Source organism: Neofelis nebulosa, chromosome 4, assembly GCF_028018385.1.
Source record: "Neofelis nebulosa isolate mNeoNeb1 chromosome 4, mNeoNeb1.pri, whole genome shotgun sequence".
Taxonomy (NCBI): domain Eukaryota; kingdom Metazoa; phylum Chordata; class Mammalia; order Carnivora; family Felidae; genus Neofelis; species Neofelis nebulosa.
The window spans coordinates 16,823,541-16,843,272 of NC_080785.1; the positions used below are offsets into that span (position 1 = coordinate 16,823,541).

Below are 19,732 nucleotides of genomic sequence, written 5' to 3' on the forward strand. Positions count from 1 at the left end.
CTGCAGCACTGTCAGAAGTTATAAAGACATCGTTTGCTTTAATTCCATTTATAAAGACTTCACTTATTATAATTCAATTTAGATGACCACATGGGTTTACATTATGAAAATATTGAATATTCATAAAAATTTTAGCTTAAGACTAGTAAAATCGGCATGGGAGATTTAGGAAGTTCAGGTAGATTAGATTTTCTATGAGTAAATAAACTATCGTTGCATAAGCTAGAATATTAGCGTTGCCCTTTTTTCTATATTTTTTGTTTTCTTATTAGAGTACAGTTGACACAGGGTTGTATTAGTTTCACGTATAACATAGTGATTGGACAAGTCTATCTGCTGTGCTCATCAAGTGTGGCTACCATCTGTCACCATACAACACTATTACAAACCATTGCCTATATTCCCTATGCTGTACCTTTTATTCCTGTGACTGACTTATTTCCTAACTAGAAGCCTGTACCTTCACTCCCCTTGACCTATTTTGCACATCCACCCACACCTCTGTCCTTTTGCAACCACCACTTCTCTGTTTACAGGTCTGTTTCTGTTTTTCATTTGTTTTGTTTTTTAGATTCCTCATGTAAGTGAAATTCTCTGTTGGACGTAGTTTGCTTAGCATAATACCCTGTAGTCTATCCATGTTATCTCAATGGCAACTTCTCATTCTTTTTTATGGCTGAGTAATATTCCATAGTGCATGTACACACGTGTTCTCTATCCATTCATCCATCGATGGACACCTAGGTTACTTCCATGTCTTGGCTATTATAAAGCTGCACTAACCATAAGGGTGCACATATCAATGCTACCAAATTCTCACTGAGAAGAGCAAGGAAAAAGGCACATTGTAGAAGTAGCCTAACATCTGCTGATTCACATTGTCAGGCAAGGGTGCACACATCAGTGAAAGACTGGAATGAATAGTTCCTTGAGGGGGAAAATGTCAACAACATCTGTGCACTAGGAAAGGGATTGGTTTATGGTGGTTTTGTTAACTGAAAATTAAAGGTTGTTGTATGTAAGTGATGAATCACAGGAATCTACCCCCGAAACCAAGAGCACATTGTATACACTATATGTTAGCTAACTTGACAATAAATTATATTCAAAAAAAAAAATTAAAGGTTGCACTCTGGAGAGGGCAGTATTACTCTGTGAGTCTGTAGATAGTTGGTTAAAACAAGTGTCATTTTTTATTAGTCAGAAAGAAGTTTTTAGATCGGTTAGATTAGGTTGCTGTGGGTCCGTGCTGGGGTCAGTCTAAGGTCAAAGAAGTACCATTTTTTTTAGTGGCTAAAAAGATGTTTTCAGTTAGGTTGGTGTGGGTCTACTCTGGAGTCACTCAAAGGTCTTAGTTATTGGGGCGCCTGGGTGGCTCAGTCGGTTAAGTGTCCGACTTCGGCTCAGGTCACGATCTCGCGGTATGTGAGTTCGAGCCCCGCATCGGGCTCTGTGCTGACTGCTCAGAGCCTGGAGCCCGTTTCGGATTCTGTGTCTCCCTCTCTCTCTGACCCTCCCCCGTTCATGCTCTGTCTCTCTCTGTCTCAAAAATAAATAAATGTTAAAAAAAAAATTAAAAAAAAAAAAAAGGTCTTAGTTATTTATCAGCTTCGGCTGGTGGTGCTCAACTGTCACAGTTGTTTGTGAGCCTAAGCTGGTTAAAAGCAGTTGCACTGAACTCACCACACCACCAGTTTGAGATCTTCAGCGAGGTACTGCCCTGATCGGAAATGTTCCCTTTTTTATTATATTAAATCACCATGGTATTCATATCTCGTTGGATAAGTTTACAACTTACAACTTTACAACAGTTTTATTTTATTTTGTTTTTCTAGAAATAATGAACTTGCATCTAACTTCCGAACGTTTTAGATGTTAAATCTAGAAAGTGTAAAAGTATATCTATTTTTCAAAAATTCTAGAAAGTACTTGAGCAAAAATGCTTCAAGTTCTGTTTTGAGATAAATATTGACTTACTCTTATCATTCCCTTGGGTTTGCCTTTTGCAATACTTTGTGAATCTTGGACATGGGAACGATACAGGGAGGTTTGGTTTGTTTTTGTTGTTTAAAAGTTTGGAGGCAAGGGAAGTATCAACAATTCTGTTGGATAAAATGAAGTCAAACAGGGACTCAGATGGTGGTCGGGAGTTTCCCTTACCCAAACCTCGGTTAAATACATAAACAGTAAAATAATTTCAGTTCATTTCAAATAAAGCCCTTTTTTTCCCCTGGTTTAAGCCAAGGCTGTGGAACTGACTGCCATTGGGTATATCCCTTAGATTGCAGAAGAAAAATAGATAGCAAAGTTTTAGCTGCTCAGAATAAATGTTGTTTAAATTGTATTCCAAAGGTTTAATTAATTCCATTAAAAAAATCAACCAAAAAGAGGTTCATGGCATTTATAATTCTGAAGCCCATTAGATCTAAAGCATCTGGCCCTCCCATCCCCATTTTCCTTTGTGATAGTGATGAACAAAATAGTCCTTAAAAATCCTAGTCAGTTGAAATTCAGTAGGGGCATCTGTCAGTACCATAATATTAGATTTGGGCCAGCATTTTAAAATGGGTAATTAGGAATCTGGCTCTTTTTGCTGTGCTGAGATCCCGGCCAAAACCTCCCTATCACAGGTGGTCTGTGGGAACTTGGTGCATGAAGGCTCTGATGTGGTTCTATTTATGCCTCTATGTTAGACAATAACCCTGAAGCCGAAGCTGCTGTGACTGTGTCAGACTAGCATTCAAAACAAAGAACAGACCTCGTTTCCAAGGGACCCACTACAATTCTATATGAGCAGAGTGCCCAGAGCCCTAGTTGTTTGTTTCTGGTATCGTCCTGGCTGTTGGGACTACAGTGGATTGTGTCTGTTTCTCTCTGAAGCCAGAAGGCCAATATGCAGTAGAGGGCTGGGCTAATACGCATACTCTGTACCATCAAATAGAGTATCACTAGTCCTTTTAGTCACTGGGGGACTTCATCAGCAAGGTGGTGGGAGAGGTTCCTGTTGATGGATCTTCGCAATAAAAATATTCTTTCATTTATACTTACTGTGTTATAAAGATCTTTCAGGTAAATCGCCTTACTTGATAAATAAAACTATTTTGTGGTATAGGAGAGGTTTGTATTTTTATTCTCATTTTCAGGTGAAGGGAGAAACTGGAAGTGTTAAGTGATTTGCCTGAGATCACCAGGCCGATAATTAGAAGAGCCAAGAGCTATTCTTAGCTTTGCCGACTCTCCATAGGCTTCTATTTGATATACCATCATCTGTTGTGTGAATTGATAGAATAGTGGCTGGGTAATAGTGTTTAAGACTCTGTCCACTTATACATTTGGCACAGAACAGTCCGACTTCTAGTTGGGGCTACTGCTCTTCTGTCTCCAATTCTACCATACTGGTTTTCAGCCGTGCAATATGTCGATCTCACAGATTTGAGAAATGAAAATTAGAATCCCAGTATGCTTCCCATGCCTATAGGCGTTGAGGAAAATTATGTAAGGGGCATATTTTCAGGTGGTTTGGGTTAGGTTTTTAAGGTCTGGGTAGCATAAAATTCATAATTGGATCATGATGTGGTAGCAGTGACTTTCTTCTTCCATTAGAAAATATACCCTGCCTATGATTTTCAAAGCACTATGCTGGATTGTAGAGATCTGTCAAGAAATATTATAAGCGCTTCTCTCAAAGAGCTCATGATTCCATTGGAGAGATAATTCATGTGCATATAAAATAAGCAGCAACTTAGGGCACTTCATCAATGCCAGGTGAGGGCCAGGTGGAAAGGCTTATAATCCAGGAGGAGCCATCACAGTGAATTCAGGTGATCTTAGAAGACTTGGAATTTTGTAGTGCAAGTAAAGTTCAGATGCTGTATGTGAAATATTGGCAGGCATTCTAGATGGTGGCTTGAAGAGAACAGAGAAAAAAATGGGCAAAAACATGGAAATGAACAAAGCATGTTGAAAATATAACGAAATCCATCCTACTAAACACAGGAATTTATAATGGGCATGGGAGATTGGTGTCGAAAAATTGGGAAGATTATGGGTGGTTCTAGATGCCAGTGTGAATAGTTGATCCTATAATTTTGAGGAAAGAAGTCGCTATTTGAGTATTTTGAGATAGCCACTGCTATGTAAGAAGCAGTATTTTCCCTGGAGGCCATGCCCAGGATAGGGTGAAGAATATAGGGGAAAACAGACCATCCCAGGAGAAACAAATTAGAAAATGGAGCAGACATCCAGATGTGGAGTGACCAATCTGTGGAGCCTGATGGCTGCTGGACACGGGGTGCAGGATAGAAGGGCCTAGCTTCATGGCCAAGACTGGCCTCAGGAGCTCCTGCACAGGCACTGCACCAGCATCAGTAGCCTTGCTCTTGGCTGCTAGCTCTACTTCCTCCCGCAGTCACAGGTTGTTTCACTGGCTCTAAAGAGAAGTTTTATTCATCCCTCTTTGGCCCAGTCCATCAAGAGTGCCTTCAGACATGAGGAGGAACTTGGCAGACACCTCCCATGTGAATTCATTCCTTCAGATTTGGTGCCATCATATACCACATTGACTCCTATTGAATGGACTTCTATCCCACTGAGTTGAAAAGACCTGCATACCTAACCCTTTGGCCCCCGGACTTGCTGTCCTCTCTGTAAGCTGTTTCTGTCTGGCCGTTCTAAGTCTCCGTGTTGGGGGCTGTGTGGGTTGTTGGTGGCCACACAGCACTGAACACCACACCTGTCCTCATAATTCAGTCCACGTGTGTTTTACAAACAGTGTGTCATTTCCTGGGGGAAAATGATAGTATCATTGGCAGAAAGAGGCATTATTTGGGGAGAGGTGAGTGTGTTATGGTCTGTAAGACCACCTGTGTCGAAGATTCATTAGGATTTCTCCTAGGACTCAGTACGTATTACAGCTCTGATTTATCACAATGAAAGGATCCAAAGAAAAATCAGCAAAAGAAAAGGCACATGGGGCAAAACCTGGAGGAAACTGGGTGCAGGCTTCTGAAAGTCCTCTCCTAACAGAGTCACACAGGGTGTGCTTAATTCCTCCCATGTGAGTTGTGACCACACTTGTGAAATGTTGTCCTCCAGTCTCATTAGAGGCACAGTGCACAGAGTTTTTACTGGGGGCTGGTTACATAAGCACCTTCTGCGTGGCACATATCCACATCCCAGAGTCTCAAAAGGAAAGCAGGTGTTTAGAATAAACCACATCATTTGTACCAACATTTTAGGTGCGGCGAGCCACTCTTAACTGTTGGGGGAATGGGGAACCCCTCTGGAAGTCCAAGTTTCTAGATGCCAGCCAAGGGCCAGGCTTGCAAGCAGCTGTGTAAGGAGAGTGGTCACCCCTCCTGCTGTGTTCACTTCTCTGCACTTGGAATGATTGTTATCACTTAAATTGATGAGAAAGGGATATTGAAGGAGAGATTTTTCAAAATCCAGGAGAGTCTGATGTTAAGTCATGTTTCTGGAATTGAGATTTGAGTTTGGGGCAAAAGAAAGGGATTAAAGGAGGAATCACAGAGTACAGAGGACTGAAAGCGGTCCTGGTCTTATATCGTGTGCAGGGGACCAGAGAAGCAGGTGGAGAACGTGACTGTGTTTTAGGAGCCCAAGAAGAGGGAGAGGCTCAAAATGGAGAAAACGCTCCATGGTATTTAAAATGCTACAGATTGGTAGGAATTCTGGGGACTGCACAAAATGCCATTGAGAATTCTTTTAATAATGTGTAAATTGATTTTTTTTCTTAAGATTATCTGTACACATTAAAGCAAAACTTTTCAGCCAATGTCTTAATAGCTTCCCTGCCTATCACATCTTTGTGTTTTCTTTTGATCACTTTACAAAATCCCTTTACAATTTTTTTTTTCATTGCTTTGCATTACTTTATTCGAGTATAGATGTCAAGGAAGATAGAAATGGAAGAGCTTTGGGAAGGCTAAACGAAATTCTTTGAGCATTACTGTGTAGTTACTTCTCTCTGATAATTCTTTAAGGATAGCAACAGCCAAAAAGCGCCTCTTCTATTCTTGATTGAAAAGTAATTGTTTGTTCATTTAAAAGGATTGTGTTTGCCATTCCATTAATCTCTTTCCTGCTTGCTGGTGAAGAATAAACATTGAAAGCTGCTTGTTTGGAGCCCCAAGGGGGACGGTGAAAGTGTTTGAAAATCCTCCTACACCCTCGGACTCTTCCACACCCCTGCTTCTAGGTCCTAACTCTGATACTTAATTTCTCTCTCTGTGCATTCTCAGATGTTAAGGTTGCACAGCAGCTCTGAGATGGATGCCCATCATTGAAAAGAACTATGTGGCCCAGTAGTGGCTTTTCTTTTGCTTGTAATAAAACCCTATCCAAACCACATTTATTTGGGGGAAAAGAAACAACTCTCTTTGTGGCTGGCTTGAGTACTTAGTGGCACAGCAAATATTGGTGCCTCCTCTCACACTCCAGATGATTCAGGGGTGGAAACTCTTACATGGCAGAGGGTGGGACGTAAGTGCTGAATGTGGCATTGGCCGTCCCAGTCACCTTGAGTGGTGGGGACACATCTGGCCTTCCTCACTTCATTGGACTTCAGGAGGGCAAATGCGTGCCATGATTGAAGTGGTTTTAAATTCTCTATCTCTTGTCCTAACCTCCCAGGGCTTCCAGCAAAAGTTCTCCTTCCACAGTAAAGAGATTGTGGCTATCAGCTGTTCCTGGTGCAAACAGGCGGTAAGTTTGGGAACGAAATGAAACAAAGTGGGCTCTTGTTTTATCAAAATGAACCTATGTCATTACTTGAGTTGCTGTCTGTAAACGGAAGGTCATCCTAACTTATGTATTATTTCTCTCACATAGGATCCTTGAAGGATTAGATTAAACCATATGACTAATGCCTCTATGAAATGGGAGAAACTAGAGATTCAAGTAACTCTTTAATTTATACACATTGAAGCCTAGGATCAGTGCCTGGGAAATCCTCCCCTGTTCCTACCCTGGGTCTAGACTCGAGGACTTCTCACCCCCTAGCATGTATTTCTTCCATTGCACTAGATTGTTGACAACTCCTCTATGGTTGGAAGTTGCACCATTGGATAATCCTTCTAACACTGGAATCAAGCCATCTTGGTTCTTCTGTTTTTGATGTGGGTGCCTTTTTTATGGGGCTCTCCTGGGGTAAGGAGTGGTCTTGTACCCTTCTTTAGGCTTGGATATTGTTATAGCTCTTTGTATAGCTGTTCCTTACATTTGAACATATATATGTTCGTTAGGATCCAGTGATGTTTTCCCTATTTTCCTCTTTTGTCTATCCTTTTGACATTTTTTTAAATACCCCTTTTCAACCAGAGGGTTCATTTTCTTACTTGCCTACATACCTGTTCTTTTTTTAACCAGACAATGCTAACTTGTGGATTGGCCAGCTGTGGCCCATAGGCTAAATCTGACTGTTGCCTGTTCTTATAAATAACATTTTACTGGAACACAGCCATGCCCATCCATTGATGTATTGTCCATGCTATTGTATTGATGTATTGTACTTTCATGCTACAATAGCAAAGTTGATAGTTGCCACAGAGACAGTATGGCCCCATAAAGCTCAACTATTTACTATCCGGGCCTTTTATAGAAAAAGTTTCCAGACCCCTGCTCTAATCTCTCAGTTCACCTACTTTGTTGAATGACAGTGTAATTGGGACAGAGTCTGTTCATTGCACAGACAACCTGAAAAGACAGGGCTGCAGTATTTCAGCTAAAGGTTTGCAGGAAGACTTTGGCCCCCTACACACATGAGATTTAATGAGCCAACCTAGCCCACAGGGCCAGAGCAGATGAATTTAGGTGACACACCTAAAAGTGACATGTTTGTAGGTCAGCTGCTTTTGAACTTTGGGAATTTTATAAAGTTTGACCCAGTCTCTGTAGCATAATTTCCCTAGGCCCCCACATATCAGGAGAACCTATTGTCAGTAGATAGGGTTGTACTAGTCTGGAAAGCTCAGTGCTTGCTGTGTCCCTATCCTGCCACATTTTCTAGGCATTTCCATCTCCTTTCAGTTAATTTTTACACAAATAATCTTTGTTCAAGAATCTGCTCACAAATATAAGGTCATCCTAGTTCTTGAATGAAACTATCCTATTCCATCAAGGCACTATCTCCACCTAGAGACAAAGAAGCTGATTCAGGTTTCAGGTGTCCCTAACAGTATATGTGCTGCTGATTTCCCTGATCTGTTGAGACGCCACCTGTGGGAGAGTATTGGCAGCGTGGGCTCCTATAGGCTGCATCTGTTCCGATGCTGGAGCTTCCAGGCTGTGGTGAGATGGTTTATCCAGAGTCCATTAATTTGGGAACTCAATCCCACTTCACCCGGAGCACGTGTTGTCTTTACATTAATTCATAATCCAGTTGAATCCCATTGTAGGTGATTTTGCAAGAACTAGAAATATAAAAATTTAAGATAAATTACATTGGTGATATATTTCAGCCCTACAGGTAATTCCTTCTAGAATATGTGATGTCAAATAAGTGCCCTCTGTAGGCACTTCTGGCAGCAGGAAAAAACAAACAAACAAACAAACAAACAAACTGGATTTGAGAGCTGGGCTTTTGGGTTTAGGCTCTGACTCCACCTTGTAAAAGTTATGCACTTTTGGACGTAGCTCTCTGTCTAGATTGGAGACGACACAAGTACAAATTCGGAGTTGAAACAGGCTGTCTCGGAGATCCTGGCCATTTTAGAAATGCAATGAAAATGGGCATTTATGGGTTTATCTGAATTGCTGAAAGAAAATCAGTTTTTAAAGAAGGTATTCAAATAATATTTCTCTAGTGCGTCATAGTTTGGAGATCACAAATAACTGATGGTAGGGGAAATTAATAATTTATTTTGTATTTATACTTAATTAGTAATTTTCTACTGGACCACATCAGACCTTGACGATAGGCAGAAATGAAGGCAGATTCTCTCTTTGACAGGATTGGGGTGGCCATATTGGCCAGTTTTTCAGAGACCGACCTAATTTATGTCTTTTGTTGCAACGTAATTATTATTAGTGCTCCCTTCCATTCTTAAAATTGTTCCACTTATGATGACAAATTACGGTTCCATTAAGTATAATGTGGTAGAAACTGATGTTAAGGTTTTTAAAAAATCCCTGATTAAAACTTTAAGGCCCATAATCATTGTAGCATGTGGATTTTGTTTATTAGGAAAATATTATTACCACACGTCACTATCACTTTACACACAAAAGAGGATTGAAAATGTGATTGGCCTATGGTCACTTAGTCTATTGGTACAGAGTTTAACCACTAATCCTGAAGTATTGCTACGATCATCAGTCTACATTTACTTCCTATCAAAAACAGGCAGCATTTTAGATTTGCCAAGTGTAATAGGTTCGTTGTATTTTTCGGCAGCCCCAAACAAACCCAGCAGAGGCAATCTCTTTGTTTCCCCTTGAGTTAAGAACTCTCTAGAAGAGACCTCTTGCTTCTTTCCTGGGTGTCCTAAACTGGAGGGACTACCCGGGGTGGATTTACATCTATGATTAGCAAAAAGAGAGGAACTGCTTTTCTGCTTGCCTTCATTTCCTCCTCAACATTGTTTCCTGTCTAGTCTGTGACCAGTACAAGTCAAGTGCAACAAAATTATATGCAGGGTTAGGATTAATAGAAGCATTCGAGACCTCGTTATGTAAATATCCTATTAAAAGCTTATAAAGTTTTAGCTGGCCTTGACCTACAAGATTGATTTCTTTATCTGTTTGTAAAGTGGAACGAATTCAAAATTTGCTCACTTCCGGGGCTGTTTGGGTAGTGATAAGGAGCGTGTGTCCTCAGTGTCTGTGCCTGTGGGCGAGTGTGCACGTGCACATGTACTTATCCTTGTGCCCATGTACGATTCCTGGATTTGTTTACTGGCCTGTTTTTCTCCTCAGTTTCACAATAAGGTGACCTGCTTCATGCTGCATCACATTGAAGAACCCTGCTCCCTGGGGGCTCATGCTGCTGTCATTGTCCCGCCCACCTGGATCATTAAGGTGAAGAAACCTCAGGTAACTTCTGGGACCCTGGTGCTGCTGGGCCTGTGCAGAGAAAAAGGAACTGCTGCTTCTTGCTTTTCTTGCCCTGACTTTTTTTGGGGGTTCCTAAAATCTCTGCTCACTCATCCCCACAGCCCCATGCTCAGCTTCCCCGGTACATTCCATTAGCCCATCACTTTACTGCAGTTGGGCTCTCTCATGGAACCAGCCTCCCTTTCCCAAAGAAATCAAAGTTCCACAGCAGGAATGTTTCCTTCCCATTCATGTGCTAATGATATTCTCTTTGGGTGTTCTCCTGAATTCATTAAATACAAGTGGTGGGTGCAGCTAATTTCTTACACAACTCTCTTCTCTTCCAGCCTGGGCATCCCCAGGGAGTGAATGTGAGGGCAAACTGTGCAGGCTTCCGTGTTTGGTTGAGATTACCACCACTTCCAACCTGACCGGCAGACTGTGGGTCATGACCTTCCTAAATACACAAGGCCTGCTCAGAGAGCAACACTCTTTTCTTAAGGCAAAGTAGAATTTATCCTCTTAATACCTAATCTCATTCTGTATTCAATTCTTGTTGTACATTCTGTCCTAGAGCGTCTATGCAATATTCTGGGAAACCTTAGTGGTTTCTCAACAAGGTCGTAATCTTTGACAGCAAAATTTCTACCTTTGTACTAGACATCTTAGACCATTAGCTCCAAGGTATGGGATGGCAGACTTTTAATGTGATGGGGGAAAGGTGGTACCTCCCCTGGGGATGCAGCTGCTTTAGGATGTCCTACTGAGTGTAATATCTTTATAACCTGTGGCAGTCCTACTTTATATGGTCTTCAGAATCATCATGCATTTTATTCTCATTGACTCAGTTTTATTTTAAAAACTGGTGGATCATGGACACTTTTGCTTTGTGTGTTTTTATTTAAGTTCAGCTTCTGTTGATGAGTAACACTTAGTAATAATCTTTCCATGTTACAATCCGTGAAAGCCCTTGGGAAATCTTTTCCAGAGGCAAGTGCAAGATCTGTACATTAAAAAATGGGAGCCTTAGCTTTCTCATTTTACATTTTAGAGCCAAATGCTAAGAGCTGTTAAAGGAGGTGCCCAAGGTGATAGCAAGTATAGTACTGTGTTTGAAATTCAAGTGTACCGATGTTCAATTTAGTGTTAACTTAAAAAATCTAACCTTTTTACTTCTTTACTACCCTTTGGTTCCCCAACCCCTGAAATTCAGTAGTGTCTCCAAGAACTTTATATTAAATTTTCAGTTCAGCCAATATGTTTTCACTGAAAACCTTGATGGTTTCCGGAAAGCTACTAGGCATTGTGATGTAATATGTGGTGATCCTTGCTCTGAAGAACTATGTAGTTCTCTTAAGGAAAGATCAGGGCGAGAGCCTCATGAAGGAGGTGGGTTTTATTCTACCTCTTTAAACATGGGTGGGATTTAGATCGATGAAGAAGAGAGGAAAGAGCAGGCAGGAGAATGGCACCAGCAAGGGTGCTGTATCCAAAATTATACTCGTGAGGCTGTGAGACTAGTTTGCACTACATCAGGGTGGTGTATTTCTGTAGTGTTGCTTTCAAAGGAACAGAATATGAGATTGTTCACTCTTAGCTCTAAGACTCATCAATGAGTTCTGGAGCTATCCTTTTAAGCCATCTATTAAAAAGTTGTCCACGAGCCTTTCATCTGTTTGATCCGTTAAGGATGATTACCTAACTTATTATTATTTTATTAGAGGTTACCAAGAGGTGGTTTTTCTAATTTGTACTCTTCTTTATTTTTCTGCTGGTAATAAGGGAACTAAAAAATAAAGCTAATACATGACAAATGCTTGAGTATTTACCTTTATTTGTATATTTTCAGAATAATTGCTTGGTACTTTAGCAACTTTATTAGTTGGCTAACGATGGTGGTGGTGGTGGTGGTTTGTGGAGAGTATCTTTATGAATTATTAACTTACCTCATGTGATATATATACATATGTATATATGTATATATATATGTATATATACATATATATATAACATATAATGTTTCAGTCCATTGGCATCATTTTTTTTATATTCATATTGTTTTATCTTTTTTACCAGTTAGAACCCCTTCCAGATGGCTTTTATCTCCATTTTTCATAAGCCATGATGTTTTTGATACCTTCCTTTGTTTCACGAATCACACCATGTTCCAGGATCATCTTAAGCATTTCCTGTTCATACCTGCAAGCAGCCATTTCTCTAAGGAATCTTGGTTACTTTTAATGGAGGATGGTACATACAGTTCACAGTCTGTTTTCGTCACACATGTTTTTATTGTCCTTTTATGATTCAGAACAGTGTAATAATGAGAACAAGGATAGCTAACACTTATGAATGCTTTTATATGTATTACAAACTATTTCAAGTACTTTACTTTCAGTATCTCGTTTCACCATCATAGAACCCTATGAGGCAGGTATCCTAATCCCATGTTGTAGCTGAGAAGTGAGGAATTGAAGGCAAATAAATTATCCAGGGCCATAAAGTTATTAACTAGTTTGAGGTAATATTTAAACCCAGGAATTCTGAGACTGGAAACCAAGCTCATTTGCTGCCTCACTGTCTTACTATAACAATCCTTGCTAAGTCACCTATCTTTAAAAATTTTGGTATCCCTCGTCCTATGGACCTCAAAAAAGAAGTAATCAATTAACTAAATTCTCTTTGAAATCTGGTGTATGATGAGCTTGGGGGGCAATACAGTAGTGCTTAAGAGCTCTAGCTTATGAGTCAGATCGCCTAGATTCATATGCTTGCTCTGCTATTTAATAACTTACACAATCTCAAAGAATTAAAACTCCTCAACTTTTCATCTTCAAAATGTAAATAATACTAGTACCTAATTCATAGGGTTTTCATGAGGTCTAATGAGCTAAAAAGTAAAAAAAAAAAAAAAAAGCACGTAGAACAGCACCTAGCTCACTGTAAGTCTCAATAAATGTTAACTCTTGTTATTTTCCTTGTTGAGTATAGGATATCAAATAAAGTTCTACATCAACAGAGGTGAACCTTGAACAGTCACACGGGGGTCAGGACAGAAGTTATTGTTCCCTGACCCGTCCGTATTGCAATGAGAGGAAATGGGAAAAGGATTCTCATGGGGAGAGAGGCAGCGTAGGGGACACAGCCTGTTGTCTGGTACCCTGTTGTCTGTGCTCTCGAGTGGCCCTTGAAATGCCACTGTAACTGTTGTATTATATACTGTAGTGGGATTGTGTGTTCACTAGCATGATTCTTATCCCACGGGAGAGAGTCAAGAGCTATTCATTTACTGAACTGGAGAACTGAAGCAGACCGGATGAGCATCTACAACAAGAAAGTGAAAGGAGGAAGAGAATCCTACAAAACAGGGAGAGAACACAGAGTTTCATTATTAAAAACAGAAAGAAAAAGAGGGCAGTCATCAATGTGAAATTCTGAAGACGTTGAAAAATCATGGATTGAGAAAAGTCTTTGTGTTTTGGACTAGATCATTGATGACCATGAAACTATAGTTTGAGGAGTGCAGGTGGCAAGCTGTTAGCGATGGTGTGGAAGCAGGCAGTTTAAAGAGTTCATTGGGGACTTTGAGAAACAATTTAAAAAAGAATTTGGAAATTAGATGGAGGACAGCAGACAAAATGTTTTTCCTACTTATAGAATTCATGTATATTTTTTTCTGTATATTTCTATATTGGAAGATACTGCTTAAAAACAAGAAGATACTCTGAACTGAAGGAAGTAGATATTTAAGTACATTCACGGATGCCACTATGTGCAGTGGGAGGCCCAGAGATGAATCAGATATTCACCTGATGTCCACAAAGAGTGGACATAGAAGAGTGAACTAAATCATTAGGCAGAGAATTTGTGGATTCTGGAAGAGGAATTCAGCCACACGTAAATCCTTAATGAAAAGAGTGGTCTCACATAACGGGAAGGTTTGCCTTTGTCATCGGTACGCATCTTTTAGGAGGGATCTGCACAGAGTGGTGGCAAGAAGAGATCCCACAGGTTGGTGGAACTAGCCATGGTCTGTGAGAGGCCACACAGGGAGTGGAAGTGTGACCTGAGATGTAGGAACGAGGCGGAAACATGAAGCAGACTTGAGCAATATGGGTTCTGGGGATCATTGTAGGTTAAACAGAAAATGTTGTTTGTGCTTGGTTTTGGAGGACGTGAGGGACCTCACTGGGAAGAGGGATGAGGAAGGACAGTACAGGTTTATAGAACATACTGAGAACAGCAGTTAAGGTGGATCCCCAAATAAAGCCAGCTTTATTTGTGATGTTTATGTCTAAACAAATGACTCTAGAGAGGAAGAAACCAACTTTGAGTGTATAAAGGTCAGGAAAAGCAGGCTGCAAAGAGGTGGATTTAAACCATGTATTTTCCTGATCTGTTAAAAGATGGCTGCTTCTGAGTAGATCGTCACTCTGTGACCAGCTGTGTGGAGCCTTGATGGTAAGGGGAGTGAGGGCTGGTCTGGATGGTTTGCTGGGTTTCATCACCAAATTATTTGGAGGGACCTAGAAAATAAAAGATGATAGATTTTATTTTATTCTATTTTATTTTTTTAATTTTTTTTTTAACGTTTATTTATTTTTGAGACAGAGAGAGACAGAGCATGAACGGGGGAGGGTCAGAGAGAGGGAGACACAGAATCTGAAACAGGCTCCAGGCTCCGAGCTGTCAGCACAGAGCCCGACGCGGGGCTGGAACTCACGGACCGCGAGATCATGACCTGAGCCGAAGTCGGCCGCCCGACCGACTGAGCCACCCAGGCGCCCCAAAGATGATAGATTTTAGATGACAGTAAAGAATTAAAAGAAAACCAAATTTTAAGGACCAAGCACAAATCTGTTCATGCATTTAATGAAGTCAACGTTATAGTTCATGTTACAGATGTCAGGGCTTTTCCTCTCGACAGGAAGTGTTAGAGGATAATATTTTGATCAGATAAACAAATTAAAGATGTTGAACTACTAGTGCAAGCACTTGGAGCTGATGGAGAAAGACCTGGGTTACATGAATTTTTGCTGGGGTCAAGTTATAGGAGACCAGAGGTATGTGTTTTTAATAAATGGCATTATTCCGTATATAATATTTTAAAACTGGCCTTTCCTCATTAAGAATGATCTTGAGCAAAAGTCTATATTAATACATCTAGATTTAACTTCTTTTTAAACTGCTGTATGTATTTCATACCGTGAATATATTACAGTTTATTTAACCAACTCCCCACTGATGGATATTTGTACTGTTTCTAATGGCCTACTTACAAAAAATGCTGCAGTCAACTCCTTCCTAGCCTGTATGGGCTTTCTTCATGTTTCTTCATGTCCCTGTTCCTTATTGGATAATGCTGAAATGCTGGAGACTGAGACCCAGGATATGTAACAGCTATGACCAACTGTATCTATCAGAATTTCTCGGGCCATTTCCTTTGGTCAGTTCTAAAGGTTAGCCAACACTTGCTGTAATTTAACCAAACATGTCTGAGAAATGGCTGAGACCCTGTCCTTATCTTTTGGAATTAGTTTTCTTTATTTCTCTGCTTGCCTGTCCTCAGGACAACTCCTGTCCCAGTGTTACAGCTAGAACAGGGCAGAGTAAGAGCGCTCTCTAAAAGACCCAAGTCCATGCCTCTCCTGTAATCCATCAGAGTTTTGTCTGGTGTACAATGAGAGAAGGCTTCGTTTGGGATGATGAAGTGTGAGATGTCTTCTGTTTAGATCTCTTGTTATAACCAGTCCTTTGTGATCTCATAACCTGGGAAAATCCCTGAAGAGTAATAACAGGTAGTTAAGTTTTATTCACAGTTGAGTGATTTACGCACAGGCATTTTTCAACAGCCCAAGGAGTCCTAACTATGATAGAGACTTTGTTGGTAGGATTATTTCTGTAGCAAAATAATACTGCCTCAATACCTGGTTATTAAAAAAAAAAAAAAAACAAAAAAAAACCTTTATTCTTAGGACTTGAACAAAAGAGTGGGCACATAACATAGAGTGGTAGATGCAGTTACAATCTGAAGAATGCAAAAATCCACATGAGGGTACAGCATTTCACCGTTTGGATGGTATTGAACTTGTTAAATGAAGCCTTTGTATCACTGAGTTAGCTGCCCTTGATGCCGGGGATGCTTTGTTTTTGAATGCAGTACATGCACCGCTGGTTTCTTGAATAACAGCACCAACAATTCGAAAATATAACTTCTTGGCATAATTTTTATGTTCTTGAAAAGCCTGCTATTTTAACTCTCACAACAAGACTGACCCAGGCAGGATGAGCAATGTCTTAGATTAGCAAGACGAGGTGACTTATCTTGTCATGGCTGAAACACAACCCAAATCTGCTTTCACATCCATCTGTTATGATACTTTCTAAAAGAAGTTCTATGTTGGGACCGAGATACATATATACACATGAACAGAAGGAAGCCTCAAGAATTTCAAGGTGTGCTGTGAAATTCCATACTGCTTATCTTTTGCTATTTGACTATCCATAGGGCTGTAAGCTTAACTCAGAGCTCACATAGAAGCATCCAGGTACTGTAAGTCAATCACTGTGCTTCATCTTGGCTCCCTTTTTGTTCTGTGAGATGAAGAGGACCTCACATGCATTTGGCTCCATGAGGCCCAGAAGCATTTGTATTTGCTGCATCTGTGTTAAAAAGGCCATTGTGTATGTCTGTTCCCTATTAGAGTTGAGTTCCTTGCCTGCTCTGTTTTCAGACATCAAGTCTTTTGATGTGTTTTGCTAACTCTGTTTCCCAAACATGCTTGATCAGCAAAATCACCTGGAGAACTGTGATTTCTGTGATGAGGCAAGTTTGGGAAACAATCTTAGCCTGATCCATTAGACTTCTCTCTTAGAGTTTAGTTACTGACTCGTGCCAGGAACCAAGGCCTGTAGCGTGTTCCTGAAAGCACTTGGCTCCCTACCTTGCTCTGGGCGATAAATGAACTAAAACAACAAAGAAGCTAGGAGGCAAGCATTCACTTCCAGGGGATCCTTTCCAATATCAGGAAAGACTCAGTAAGTGCTGGGAATTACAATACTGATTCATTTCAACAATGATTCGAGTGCATACTAGGTGCCAGGCATTTGGGCTCAGTGCTGGGGATATACAGCTGTGAATGAGGCCACATTGATGGAGGTGCTTATCATGGGCTGACACCAAGCTAACTGCTTCACATACCTTTTTTCCTTTAAACTTCACAACTGTCCCATGAGGTAGGTATTATCATCTTCATTTTAAAAATTAAGAGACTGTCATTTCAAGAGCTTGACTTCCTTGGCCAAGGTCCTAGATCTCGTAACCGGAAGACCCAGAACTAACATCCAGCAGGTCAGATTCCACAGCTCATGCTCCTCATCCCATTGGTATTGTGCTTTAGTGCAGTATGTATGTCTCCTCACTTTTCCCTTTGACTTCAGAGGTTCTCAGCTCTGGCTACGCACTAGAGTTGCCTGGGGAGCTTTTGAAAAGTATGTTTGCCTGGGCTTCACCCCAAACAAAACAGTATTTGGAGGTCCACGTGTCAGCATTTTTAAAAGAACCCTGGATGAGGCCAACGTGTGTGATTGGTTGAGAACCACGCAGTATCATTAATTGCCATCTTAACAGTCTCTAGGATTCTTCTTGGGACATTTGGCCAATTAAGTGTTTAAAATTTCCAGATGGTTTTTTCCAGATGGTGTTTCTTGCCTTTTTAAACAAAGTAGTTAAAATATGGGAAAGACTTTAATAATGCGAAAGTTTTTCCAAAGTGGAACGTGGTAGTAGACCCATTTAAAGAGGAATTCAGAAACTTGGAGATCTTTTTGCAGGAGAAGTATAGTCTACAGTGAGTGGTGACAAATGACCTTTGGTCTAAAGCACCCATGAACTTCTGGATCTCTCTCCTCTGGTGAGACTCGGAGCCTGAAAACTCTTTTAATCTGATGGGGGAAGAAAACCTTGGGACAAATGGTGCTTCAAGAAAATTTCCTTCATCCTCGACGAGCTCCAGCTACAGAGCAGCGTGTTTTTGTTTTTGTTTTTTTATGGTCCATATGAAAGTAAAATAAAAGTTAAATAGCTTCATTCTTGCTAATTCAAATGTGTTAATATGTGTACTCTAGAGTAAGGTTTATTTTGAATGCTCTAAGAAAAGAAATACCCCGCAAAGTAAAAAAGTAGGTCTCTAAGTTTCTTGAAGCTGTTTGAGAATCTTTAACTGCTCAAGCAATGCATGTGTGTATGCTCATATAAACTTTTAAGTTAAGAATTCTGTGTTTCAGGCTTTCAACATTTGTTAAACATCTATGATGTGATAGTAACATCTTGCCTTTGTGAAGATGGCAATCTAGTTAATTACTGACTCTCCACTAATTAAACCAGTGAGTTGTGACTGTCCCCTAAGAGAGGTTCTTCGCGAAGCATCTGTATCATATATTAAGAGTTAGTTGAAGTAATCAGAAAGTTGTGGTCCGTATAATTCCTAGAAAGAGAAAAACAGGGAAAGTAAATTTGGGGGTCACTGTATTTCAACAAGTTGGAGGCACTTCTATGAGAAGGACAAATCAAGGCTACCAGGGGAGGGAAGACATTTTTTTTTTAAATTTTTTAATGTTTATTTATTTTTGAGAGAGAGAGAGACAGAGCATGAGCGGGGAGAAGCAGAGAGAGAGGGAGACACAGAATCTGAAACAGGTTCCAGGCTCTGAGCTGTCAGCACAGAGCCCGACGTGGGGCTCGAACTCACGGACCGTGAGATCATGACCTGAGCTAAAGCTGGACGCTCAACTGACTGAGCCACCCAGGCACCCCAAGACATTTTAAACCAATAGGTCTTTAGAGAAAGAGAGCACTGACTGTCACTCTAGTAATAGAAGTAACTTACGGTGAGTCTTATCTCTGCATTTTAAAACTTAGCCATCAGTGCTGATAGGATAGTTGAATCATAATGTTCCCTTAGGGTTCAATCACTGTATGACTATTACTAGAAAGGTCATTACCAAAAAAAGTAAACAGAAAAAAAAAAAAGAAAATAGAAAAACATGAAAAATGGCCTCCTTTTTTACATTTCCACATAGGTGATCTCCATACCAGGAGATGAACTTGAACTTGGTTGGGCGGGAGACGGACCTGGTTGGGCGGGAGACTGGAGCCCCTCAGAGAATTTGGGATTCTTCCATTTTTACTGGGAGGGTTGGCAGGTATAACATGTGTTGTTATGTGAGTCCATGAGAGCCTCCAGGGTTCTAACTCCCTGCCTCTCCGTGTGGTGGGGAGTCAGTCGCTCACTCTGAAGCACTCGACTGGTTTCTGTCTGTGGCTTACCCATGAACAGTGGCTTGGAAGTGTCAAAGCATGAGAAGCATGCGTGGAACAGCATGTGCTGCCCTCACCTCCTACATGGTTCTGCATGGGAAGCTCCTGGGCTGTCTGCCTCTGGGCTCAGGTGTTTCTTTCTTTCCCTACAGAACTCGCTGAAGGCTTCAAATCGGAAGAAGAAGAGAACAAGCTTTAAAAGAAAAGCCAGTAAAAGAGGAACTGAAGTAAGTGTTTCAGGACTATGTCGCGGTGAACTACATCCTCCTTACTGTAGCCACCCCTGTCCGATGTGATCTGGCCCAAGCTTATTTTTCTGATAAGTTTTCTACCCTTCTTCCCTCCTTCTCTACCCTGTGACCA

At 40.7% G+C, this 19,732-nt stretch overlaps 1 protein-coding gene across 12 annotated transcripts in view; it reads left to right on the plus strand.

Annotated features, from left to right (window-relative positions):
* The window catches only part of DGKI (diacylglycerol kinase iota), a 452,201-nt gene that overhangs the window by 211,497 nt on the left and 220,972 nt on the right, over positions 1 to 19,732 (plus strand). For 6 of the 12 annotated variants that reach the window (XM_058724155.1, XM_058724161.1, XM_058724154.1 and 3 more), the window contains 4 exons: positions 6,652 to 6,723; positions 9,934 to 10,050; positions 19,132 to 19,254; positions 19,522 to 19,596. In XM_058724155.1, coding sequence (XP_058580138.1) covers positions 6,652 to 6,723; positions 9,934 to 10,050; positions 19,132 to 19,254; positions 19,522 to 19,596 — 387 coding nt within the window. The remainder of the gene's footprint in view (positions 1 to 6,651; positions 6,724 to 9,933; positions 10,051 to 19,131; positions 19,255 to 19,521; positions 19,597 to 19,732) is intronic. The other 6 variants (XM_058724160.1, XM_058724159.1, XM_058724165.1 and 3 more) reach the window with 2 other exon arrangements.